The following is an 11,254-nucleotide window of genomic DNA, read 5'->3' as shown; positions in this document are numbered from 1 at the left end:
CGTCTCCCCACCTACCCCAAGTCAGAAAGCAGACCGGCAGGAAGGAAGCAGTGAAGACAAAGTGAGGGGAGCTTACAGCCGTTTATTCAAAGTCGGGTACAAACCAGCCCGGGCCCCCAGCCGGCTACACTAGGCAGGAAGGAGCCCACAGGGAGGAAGTTGACATCAAATCAAATTGCTTTTAATTCGTCTCTCCCCGTGTGGACAAATTCAAAGCCCGAGTTTCACGTACAATACTGAGCCTATGATGGCTGGTATCAAAATATACATCTGTCACCATAAAAAACTGAGTTTGCTGCCCCTCATCCTACAACAGGTATAAAAAATTATAAATATTTACACCCTTGTTACCGCCCCTCGTGATATGGAAATTCGGGGAGGGGGCCCCAAGCCCTGGGGGTGGGGTCAGTCAATCATATATATGGGGGTTGAGGGAGACATTAAGACTTGGGCCCTTGGTCCCACTTCACCCAGAAGGGCCCCCAGTACAAGAGGCAGTCCAAAAAAAAAAAGAAAGAAAGAAACAGAACAAAACTTTGGTCCAAAAATTTGCAGGAAAGTTAAGAAAAAAAGCCCTGAAGTTTAAAGCGCCAGGGCTGTGCCCAGCTTACTCCGAGGAATAACAATACAGTATAAGGGTCCGCAAACACCATTCTCAGCTGCTGGAAGATTCTTTTGCATATAAATGAAGATGAGAGGCTATTAGGTTGGGGTGAGGGGTTGCAGCAAGCAGAGGTTGCTGTGAGAAACAGGTGCGGGGTGGGCAGTCCCCAGGAGTGGAGGGGACAATCAAGACACTTTGATTAACGGATAGGGGTGTCAGTGCCCCCCCTAGGCTGGCCAGGCACATGATCCTGGGCAGGAGGCTCCCCCCTCTTAGCAACCCCCCAATCCCAAACTGCAGCAGGCAGGAAGGCCCTGCCAGAGCAGCAGGTTTTAAGGCACAAGAAAGCCGAGTGGGGTTGGGGAGGGTGACAACCGCGTCCCCCAGGCTCCAGAAGGCACGGGACAAGGGGGTGGGCGGGGAGGAGAAAAATGCCAGGCGCGGGAGCCCGCAGCCAGCGCCCCAGCCTTGGCCCCCATTTGAGCAAAGGCGAATTGGATTAGAATTTTCTTTTTAAAAAACAGGTAAACTGATTTTTTTTTCTCTTTAAAAAAATAAACTCTCTGGTCTTCGTTAAGGTCACTTCAGCTGCTTTAAAGTGGCTTTTTCTGGAATGTGGGCGTGGCGGGCACCCCCTAGATGGTGGACTTGGAGAAGGAGACCCGCAGGTGGTGGTTCTCGCCCAGATCATGGTTATGCAGGTCGATGAGGGCCTGGATGGCCTCCTCCACGGAGCCCATCTGGATCAGAGCCATCTTGCGGTCCTTCCTGCGGAGCACAAGAGGGCGCGTGGGTGGGGATGGATGGGCACAGGTGGAGCAAGAAAGGTGAACAGACAGGGCTGGGCTTTGGACTCACTGGAAGAACTTGAACCCTTTGACGATGCCGCCGTTGCCAGAGAAGAGGTGCTTCAGGTCCTCCTCAGACACGGAGGGGCTGTGGGGGAGGTGAAAGAGGGGAGCAGTGAGCCAGAAGCCCTACTGGAGGTGGGGTGCAGTTCAGAATAAGGGGAGCAGCACACAGACACGTACGGGATGTTAGAGAGGTGCAGTGTGGCCGACGGTGGGAAGATGTTCTGGAAGTTCTTGGATCCTGGCTTCTTGAAGCGGTGCAGGGGAGAGTTACCATAGTCCTTGGTCAGCCCCTGGTCCTCCTGGCCCTCGCGGGGCAGCTGCACATTCTGGTGCTTGGACAGGGTGATGCGCACCGGCTTTCCATGCAGCTTGTGCCCATTCAGGTGGCTCATGGCTGTGGAGACAAGCGAGTGAGACCAGGCGGGGTGGGGGAGTGGGACTCTGGCTGCAGACCCAATGCCTGGGGCTCCTGCCTGGGGCTGGCCCAACTCACCCAGCTGTGCCTGGCTGCCATCTGCCATCTGCACCAACGCGTTCTCCTTCTTGTTGAACAGAACCTTCACCCTCTGCACATCTCCATACACGCCTTGGGAAGTAGGAAGGGACTGGCTGAACTACCTCCATACCTCCATGGGCCACAGCCCCACAGCTACCCCACCTGCTGCCGCGCGCCACCACCCAGCACCAGGCTAGCTCCTCCCAGGGGTTGGGTCCCTCTGCCTCTGGCACCTGGGGCTAAGTCACGGGGGAGGGGAGTGGGCCCCAGCAGGGAGGGGGCACCCCCAACTCTGTCCTCGGAGGGGAGCGTGGCCAGAACATGCTACCAAACACGCGGAACTCCGGAAGGCATGCAATAAACCATGCGTGTCTACGGACTCCGGACACACTCGCAAACCGAAGGCAAATCATGGAACGAGGGCAGAAGGCCAGGAAGTAAGTGCACAACTCAAAAAATAGTACATGGGATTAGGGCGCCAGTAACCGCAATTACATGAAAACCAGATAAATAAACGTGTGAATGATAACATACCGAAAAGAATAAAGAGGCTTTGGGGTGTGACTCTCTTTAGAGGACAGCAGAGGAAGGCAGCGGAGGGACAGGGAAAGGGAGAGGTCAGAGGGCGAGGTGCCAATCGTCCACCACGGAGACACCCCAGACGTGCAGTGGTTGGCGGACGATGAAGTTGTCAGGATGTTAATATTCAAGGGCAGGTTGGTTTCCGGAGAGCAGGGTTTGAGGGGAAGTGTTTTTTTTTTTAATTTTTTGTTTATTTTTTATTTATGGTTTTGTTTGTTTCAAGCAACAACAGGAAGCGGAAGTACCGTGCAGTCAGTTGGCAAAGAAATTCCGGATCAGGGCAAGAAAAAAAATTGGGAAAGGGGAAGGGGAGAAAAAGAAAAGTAGCAAAAAACACAGGTCAGTAAATACATCAGAAAACACGCAGTGCTCCACCTAACATTCCAGCATGGCCAGTACAAGAGAAGCGCCCACCGCCCGGCCCGGCCCCCCGAGTCCTCACACGCATACACAGCTTGCCGGCCTTGGAGGCGGTTAGTTGAGGGGAGCCCCTGCTGGGCCCCAACAGAGCCGGGGACAGACACCAGAGCGACCCTGCTCTCCCAAGGTGGGGTCCGGCCCCCTCTGCCGCCTCATTCAAGCACTCGCTCTCCTCTCGATTGCTCTCAGACACACAAGTGGCTGCACACACACCCCCAGCTCCACTGGCAGCTGGCCTTGGGGGTGAGAGAGACCCCCTGGCCTAGGTTCCTCTGCCTCCCGGTTAATGTCAAAAGTGCTTGCAAAGTCCCAGGAGTTGGAAGTGCAGGCGGAGAGGTCCAGGGAATGAGCCGAGCTCTGAACCAGGCAGAGCAGCCTGGCAGGGGTCCAGGGGTTGTGAGGGAGACAGGGGACACGTACCTCAGGGTTCAGGTTGCTGACAAGCAGCACTGAATTGCCGGCGCCAGCCAGGCCTGGTATGGCAATTCTACCCGCTGCTGCTGCAGCCGCCGCAGCCGAGGGGATAGCCAAGGGGGCCAGTGCCCCATGCACATTGGGGACTGAGAGGCCTGTGAAAAGAACAGAGAGGACAGTTGGGATTAAGGGCGGGCACCACCTCTCACAGGGGACATGCAGGGGCGGCCAGAGGCCTCCCCTTCCCCGTGGCCTGGCCTTTCCTCACAGGACCCTGGGAGTGGGGGGACCCATCTACATGCGCCCCACAGCGCGGAAGCGTTGGCTCCTGCAGTTCAGGAGCCCCTGGGACCGGCCCTGCGTGCATGCGTGCCCATCACCATGCAGACCACACGCCGGCGGGCGAGGGCCCCAGGAGGGGCGCTGACCACCCAGCTTACCGGCCACTCAAACCACCTACTAGGGGGGACACGGCCCTGCTGCCACTGCACGCTCCTCGCCCGGGTGCTTGAAGGGAACCAGATACTGCAGGGTCAGCAGGCGTGGGGGGGGGGCCCTGCCCAGGCCCCCCAGCTGCCCAGAAGCGGAGCTGCGGGAAGGTGCGGGAGGGCAGGGCGGGCCCCTACCTGCTGCCTGCGGGATGGCAAAGGTGGGCGGGAAGCCGGCTCCTGCATACGGAGAGGCGGACATTAGACCCGGCGCACCTGCAAACAAACACACACTGACCTCGGCGCCCCCACCCCGCGCCCCCCTGCAGGGCCGGTGTGTGTGGGTGAGGGCCAGGGCCTGACTGGGGTGCTGCCTCATCTCCCTGCCTCATCTTTCTCCTTCCTCACCAAAGGCGGCAGCCATGGTCTGGTCCAGTGAGGGCTGGCTATCCCCGGAGGGCAGGTCAGGGCGTGTGTAGTCACGGCTCTTGTCATTGTTGTACTTGACGTTGAGGCTGGTGAGTTTGGACACATCAATGCGCAGTGTGCAGCAGGCATTGTAGATGTTCTGGCCGTCCAGAGACTGTAGCGAGCAGACAAAGGGTGAGGGTGAGTCTGGGGCAACGGGAGCAGGGGGTGAGGGGTTCCCCCAGCAGGTCCACTCACCAGCTTGGCGTGCTGGGCGCTCACGGGGTCCGCATACTGCAGCAGTGCTTGGAACTGGTTGTTCTTGGTGAAGGTAATGATCTTGAGGACAGTGCCAAACTTGGAGAAGATCTGGGGAGAGACAGTCACTCAGTTCTGGGAGGTCCTGCCAAGCAGTTTGTGTGTGTTGTGTGGGGGGTGTCTCAGCAGCCTCACCTGGTGGAGGACGTCCAGGGTCACGGGATAGAAGAGGTTCTCCACGATGATCCGCAGCACAGGGCTCTGGCCGGCCATGGCCATGCCAGCGTCCACAGCCGCAGCGGAAGCAGCTAGGGCCAGGTTGCCTGACTGCACTGAGTTCACAGCCTGCAGGGCTGCCTGGGCACGCTGTGGGTGAGCAGCAGGTAGGGTCATGAGCAGGAAGGTGGCCAGGCCCTCCCCGAGCACGCCCCAAGCACAACGTCAAGCCCCCCACGCACCGCCTGATTGGGGGAACTGTCGGTCTTGAGCTCCTTGTGATTGGAAAACTGGATATAGATGGGCTGGCCACGCAGCACTGGAGTCACTGACGTGTAGTAGTTGACCATGGTGTTTGCTGCCTCCTCAGTGTTCATCTCGATAAAGGCCTAGGTAGTGGGGGGCCAACCAGTTGTCAGCACTGGAATCACCCGACAACGGCCTGGCCAGCCCATGCTCCCCTGCACCCCAGGCCTTAGGCTGCACCTGGTTCTTGCCCTTGAGCATCAGGAGGTTGGTGACCTTCCCGAAGGGCAGCCCCAGGGAGATGACCTCGCCCTCAGTCACGTCGCTGGGCAGTTTGCGGATGTGAATGACCCGTGAGGGTACCCCAGCACTCCGATTGTCCCCCTTGAACTTCTTGCTGTCGTTCCCATTGGCTGCAAAGCAGGAAGGGGCACATGTGGCAGTGTTCCCACATTTCTGCCTCCCGTCTCCCCCACACCCGCAGGGGCGTGTGTGCCTGTACCTGTGGAGGCAGAGCTGCCGCTCATGATAAAGGGTCCGTTACTGACACAGGTGGAGAACAGCTCCTCAGATCCCCGCTGCGAGACAAAGTGGGCTCAGGCACGGCCCCCCAGGTGCCCACAACAAAGCCCCACCCATAGCCCAGCCGCTGGCCCCATTCCAGTTCCCAAGGGCAGCACAGGACCCTAGAGTACAGTGCAGGCACTCCAAACACTCCCAGACCCACTCTCAGGTCACTGACCCCTAGGAGGCCCTAGTAGCAGCCCTCCCCCACTGCTAGGAGTAGAACTGTTCCCCAACTGGGAGGAGCATTCAGCAACCCCAAAGCAGCAAAGGGTAAGGAGGGGAGTGCACAGGCAGGGCCTGGTCCCTCAAGGCCACCTTATCTCTCTGCCCTCCCCTGGTGGGGGCCGCGCCCCTCTGCCCACTTCCGGGTCTGAGAGACTGAGGGAAAGGCCTGGAATACAGCCCAGTCAATGGGGGCCTCAAACTGCTTTGGGGGGGCCCAAGACAGGTGTCCCCTGACCCCTAGGGTCACTGCTATGAGCCGGAGTGCTGAGCACCCACCCGAGATTCCCAGTCTAGCCAGGTGCCACCCACTCGTGAAGGGGCAGCATGTGGGGTGTCTGACATCCTTTCTGCGGCCTGCTTGGCCCCATTTTACCATTAGGCTAGAGTGGGCTGAGTCTGGGCCTGCAATGGCAAGGGCCGTTCCTATGCAAAGGTAGCCCCCAGTCCCCCCATCCCTGTGTCCCAGGAGGGAGGTGGCTGTCTGCAAGGCACTGGGCCTCTTGGTTGTCTGGGAGCCACTGGCGGGTCCCCCTCCCTCTTCCCCCCACCGAACAAACAGGTTTTATCCAGCGGCAGATCTGGCGGCAGCCCTGGGACAAGAATCCACTTGGGAAAACCGAAACCCGCCCGGCCCGGACTGCACTGACCCGCCTGGAAGCAGCTGGCAGGCGATGGGGGAGACCTGGGCCCCGCTGTGGGGGCAGCCACCGACCCAGACACTAGGGAGCAGTAGGGCACCTCACCCCCTCCCCAGCCACATTCCTGGAAAGCAGGGACTGGGCCCCACCAACCCCCCACGGAATAAAACTTGGCTTACCTTAGTACCGACTGCTATATCTGGGACAATGCTGCAGGAGAGAGCACAGGATGAGGGAGGGCAGGGCCAAAAAACCCCCACTTCTGCCTCCCCTGCAAGGAAGCTTCCAGATCCCAACAATTCTCCCTTGGCAAGAGCCATGAGAGGCCTTGGAGCTTGGGGGTTCTGACACGGCCTGCTCCAACAGGGCAGGAGGGGCCCGCGGGGTTCAAAGACCAGGAGAGGCCCCCCTCTCCCCCTCGAGATGGAAATCAGTCCCAGCGAGCTGGCGGCCTGGGGTTACTCATCAACCCTGTTGGGGCCTGGGTACACAAGGGAGGACATGGCCGGCCCCATCCAGGCCCCGCTCCCCAAGGACAGCCTTGAGCTGGGCCCTGCGTGAGTCACTTCGAGGAGGGGGAGGGAACTCAGGGAACAGCTCCCCCCCCCACCAGGGTCCTCACTCCTTCCGATCCATCCTGGCTAGGGTGCTCCAGCAGCTCCGCACTAGCCCGGGAGAGCAGTGCCGGGGGGGGGCCCCCGGGAGCCAAAGAAACTTTCACAGCCCGCTGCACCCAGGCGCGCAACCCTGAGCCGGAAAAATGAAAAGTATGCGCTGGGCAGGAAAGGGCGCGCCCGCGGAAACCGGCTGCGGGCCCACATGGGGGGCTGCCAATCCCCCCGAAAAGGGCTGCCATAGGGAGTTAGCCATCGGACGCGAAAGATCCAATACCCAGCACCCCCCGTCGCCCTTGGCGCTGAACCCCGCTCCGAGAAAGCCCCCGCGCCTCATCCCCGCCCCACATCCTCAAGGCAAAAACCCTAAGAGGGCTCGCGTGGAACTAAGTTAATTCGAGAAGCCACAAGGCGGAGGCCCTTCTCCTGCACTTTTTAACTGGGCCCCAAACCTGCCATTGAGTTTGGGCGAGGAAGCACGTGACCGCGTGGGGCGCGCAGCGACCACACCCCCGGGCCGGGCTAGGGTGTGGGGATGGGGGGGAGAAGCACTCGGGGCTCCATGCGGCCCCTACAGCGCCTCCTAAAAATCGGGGCTCGGCTTTAAGGCAATTTCGCCGCCCCCTACCCCACGGGGGAATTAACTGGCCAAGGACAGGTCAAGGACCCCAAGACAGTTTTATAAAAGCTGGAGCCGCCGAGAACAGACAAGGCAGCGTGGAGGAGGGGGCGCTTGCCTTGCACGAGCAGGCCCGGGGTCCATCGCCGCCACCCCGTAGGGTCCCCCGAGCACCCCGAGGGGCGATCTCAGAGCGCACAGCCACGAGTTAGCTCGGGACATGGTCGGGTGTGGCACGCCACAAAAGGAAAATCGGGCGACGGGCTGAAGTCTAAAAATTTAAACTCGACACTCCTCCAACGCGGGGTGGGACCCCGGGGGTGCGGGCAAAGCGATCCAAAGGAACCCGGGGCGCCGAGCGAGCCCTTCCTTGCTTGCTTCCTTCTCTCCTTCGGGGGGTGCGTGTGATTTCGGGGCGGGGAAAGAAAAGGGGGGGTGAAAAGCATGGACGCGCGGCCACGCCCCGCGCGGAAACAAAGCGGCCTCCGCCCCCCTACACCCCGCGCGCGGCCGGGGTCCGGCTGGGCCTTTGTGGGGCGCGCGGGGGCGGCGGCGCGGGCACGGGCGCGGCCGGGCGGGCAGGCGGCGGGCGGGGCGGCCCCGGGCAGAGTCCGCGCGGCGGGAAAGGCCGCGCACGCGCACTAGCCCCGGCGCCCAGGCGCTGCGCACGCGCGCGAGGGCCCCGCGGGACGCCGTGTGGCCGGACGGGGCGCGGGAAGGGCCACGCGGAGACGCAAACGCGAAAGCCCGACGTGACGGGGAGGCGGGAAAAGGCTTACGCGCCGACGGCCGCGTGCGGGCCGCTCCCCCCCTCACACTCGCTCAGGCCGGAAACTCACGCTCGGGCCTCCCGGGCCTGCACAGGCCCTCGCCGGGCTTTCCCGGGCGCCGGAGGCCGCGGGGGGGCGGAGCTGCGCCCCCTCAGGAACTCGCCACTAAGGCGGCGGGAGGGCGGGCGAGGCGGCGGGAAGCCGCAGGAAGGCGCGACTCACCCGTCCATGGCACACAGAGGAGACCCGCGGGGGACGGAGTGGAGGCGCCGGAATAGCAGGAACCGACCCAACGGCTCCGAGTTATAGACTCACAAAATGGCGGAGACGCCCGAACACGTCCCCCGCGCGCTCTGCCTATTGGCTCGCTTCTCCGGGAGGGGCGGGGCGATCAACCGAGACTCCCTCCGGCGCTTCTCATTGGTTAGCAGGCTGGCTAGGGGGTGGGACCTAGGGGAATGGCCCGTGGCTATTGGAGCAAGCCGCTGTCCGTCAGAGCGCCAGGCGGAAACGGTCTCAGGAGCCCGGGAAGGGTCGTCACGTGACGGCGCGTGAGCCAATGAGAGAGTAGCTCTCCGGTGTGGTCTAGCGGGCGGGGGAGGCCGCCATCTTGAGAGTGGGTACGTGGCGAGTCAGGCGGCAGGAAGTCTGTCTTTCTCCCCCCGCTTCCCCCCCGTTGCCCTCTCTCTCGCTAGCGGTCTGGTGTGACGCCATCTTGGAGTCGGGCAAGAGACCTTCGCGACTCCATCTTGCTTATGGGCACGCGGCCGTAAAGCTCGATTCTCAGCTAGTGCTGTTCCATTCTTGCTCTGTCTGCCCTGGCTGAGCCTCCTGGCGCCATGTAGTAGGGTTCAGGGGATCGCTCGCCATTATGCCTAAATTGTTTGCTCCAGAGTAGTAAAGTTTTTGGAGAAAACCAAAAGAAACTAACAAAAATAGGTCCAGAGATGCAAGAATGGATGCTCTTCACCCTGCATTTATTTGGGGGTACCGAAGGCTCCAAAGTACTGGACGAACACGCCCCGCCTTATTCCTGGGGAACACAGACTGGAGAAACTGAGGCCCGCCCAAGCTACTAATAGCAGGGTCTCACTTAGCATCCCAGCGCCCCAACATCCCTAAGCATCACCCCCAGAGCGCAAGATCCAGGAAGAGTTGAATAGGGTTGTTGGGGGGGGGGGGTTCTTATCAGGGGACCATCAGGAAGGAGGCCAGATCGGAGGGGCTGGGGTGTGGATTCCAACCATGGAAGCGGGGCGAGAGATCCCCAGGAGCCAGTCAAAAATAAATGAGGAGAATTGATGCCCATCTCTCTCATCCTGGTTCCCGGGAGCATCCTTGGTGAAAAGGGAACTGTAATTGGGCCCAACCCAGACTGGGAGACCATTTCCGGACACGAAACATGCCCAGAAAATTCAGGATAGTATTGCAAACTTCAGTTCCTAAAAGGAAAAATGAGAGGAGAAAGAGAGAAGAAAAGTGTCTGCCATAGAAGGCAGGCTGGGGAAAAGGGGGGCCCGAGGGAAACTGAGGACATGGGACATTGGAGGAATGATGGGGGAACATTGTATGACTGACATTCAACCATCGACCACTTTTCACTGTGAGATAAGAGTTACAAAGATTTATTTAAACTTCAAAAACACTTGGTTTGCGTTCGGGATCGAGTTAGATTGTACCTGCGGTACAGAACCCCTTCTCAGCGCCTGCCCTGATCCCAGGGCTCTCTCCTCTGCAAGCAACCTGCCCTCTGGCTAGCGCTCCAGGGCTGCTCGCCATCTGGAGCCCCGCAGTTGCTAATCAGGAATGTCATGGTGGATTTAGCAGAATCCCCCACACACTGCTGAGGATTTCTGCATCCCCTGGGGAGCACCAGGCAGCTGCTCCAATGGCTAGTTCAGAGACTTGGGCAAGGATGGCTGCCCCATGGCTGCCCTGGGCTGCACCCTCCCCAGCAGGTGTAGAGTGATCTATATCTGCACCACCAACCTGCTGGGTGGAACCAGACCAGCCTGGGCAATCCACCTTCCTTCATTTCATGCCTTTGCCCAGAACCTCTCTTCCAGCTTCAGCTGCCTCCCCACCTGGCCTCATCCCCTTCTTTTCTACTCCACACCCCCATATGCATTACAGGGTGCAAAGGTGAAGTCAGAAGTGGATGGTTTTCATTCAGGAGCACTTGAAGGAGAGTCCCCCCCCCCATCAGCATCATGCTCAAAAAGGCATATGGGTCTGGGCAAGGGAGGATATCCAGAGCAATAGCAAAGCAGGTAGGGCATTTGCCTTGCATGCAGCTGACGGGTTCGATCCTCAGCATCCCATATGGTTCCCTGAGCCTGCCAGAAATGTGCCACCGATGTAGCCCCCCCCCCCAAGAGGCACATGTGGGGGACACAGTGGAAAAGGTGCTGGCCTTGCACGCAGTCATCCTGGGGTTCCATCCCCTGCATCCTAGAGGATCCACTGAACTCTGCCAGGAGTGATCACTTTATAGAGATAGAGCCAGGATCTAAGAACCCCTGGGTGTGGACCAAAAACAAACAAACAAAAAAAACACACAGCTGACTTTGCACAGTCGACCTGGGTTGGATCTCCAATACTACATATGGTTCCCTAAGCATTGCCAGGAATGAGCCCTGAGCATGCCAGATGTAGCCCCAAAAGCAGAAAGCCAGATAGTCCAGAGTTGAGGCATTTGCCTTGCAGGCAGATGATCCTGTTTTGATCCCTGACAGTGGGGTCTCCTGAGCAGAGAGTTGACCCCCCAAAACACACGCAAGCAAACACACAAGTATAACACAGGACCACAGTCGCTAGGAAGGCACAAGTACAAGTGGGCTGGAGCACATACAGAAGCCCCAGTTCTAACCCTAGCACCATATGACCCTCTACCAC

At 59.7% G+C, this 11,254-nt stretch overlaps 1 protein-coding gene across 3 annotated transcripts; it reads right to left on the bottom strand.

The window, feature by feature from the left end:
* Positions 1 to 412: 412 nt before the first annotated feature.
* On the bottom strand, positions 413 to 8,667 carry PTBP1 (polypyrimidine tract binding protein 1). Of its 3 annotated transcripts, none has more exons than XM_049788737.1 (15): positions 8,582 to 8,667; positions 6,536 to 6,566; positions 5,429 to 5,504; positions 5,167 to 5,339; positions 4,923 to 5,069; positions 4,660 to 4,830; positions 4,465 to 4,575; positions 4,207 to 4,381; positions 3,997 to 4,074; positions 3,377 to 3,525; positions 2,489 to 2,522; positions 1,952 to 2,044; positions 1,636 to 1,852; positions 1,463 to 1,540; positions 413 to 1,372 (listed from the first exon to the last, which is right to left on the bottom strand). In XM_049788737.1, exons 1-15 carry the CDS (start codon positions 8,587 to 8,589, stop codon positions 1,240 to 1,242), a joined length of 1,674 nt encoding a protein of 557 aa, XP_049644694.1. In that variant the 5' UTR covers positions 8,590 to 8,667; the 3' UTR covers positions 413 to 1,239. The 3 variants fall into 3 exon arrangements, with proteins under 3 accessions (XP_049644694.1, XP_049644695.1, XP_049644696.1); XM_049788738.1 differs by having other exon boundaries at positions 3,997 to 4,038; positions 8,582 to 8,660; XM_049788739.1 differs by lacking the exon at positions 3,997 to 4,074 and having other exon boundaries at positions 8,582 to 8,660.
* Positions 8,668 to 11,254: the final 2,587 nt, after the last annotated feature.

The sequence above is a fragment of the Suncus etruscus genome, chromosome 15 (genome assembly GCF_024139225.1).
Source record: "Suncus etruscus isolate mSunEtr1 chromosome 15, mSunEtr1.pri.cur, whole genome shotgun sequence".
Lineage (NCBI taxonomy): Eukaryota > Metazoa > Chordata > Mammalia > Eulipotyphla > Soricidae > Suncus > Suncus etruscus.
The sequence above is the reverse complement of the archived record's forward strand: the minus strand, read 5'-3'. Positions and strand labels throughout refer to the sequence as shown.

Bases quoted from the DNA above. Each gene is read 5' to 3' on its own strand.
- PTBP1 (XM_049788737.1), bottom strand. The intron at 5,340-5,428 runs GTACAGGCACAC...CCTGCTTTGCAG, and splicing joins CGGCAGCTCTGCCTCCACAG to CCAATGGGAACGACAGCAAG. The intron at 4,382-4,464 runs GTGAGTGGACCT...TGCTCGCTACAG, and splicing joins GCGCCCAGCACGCCAAGCTG to TCTCTGGACGGCCAGAACAT.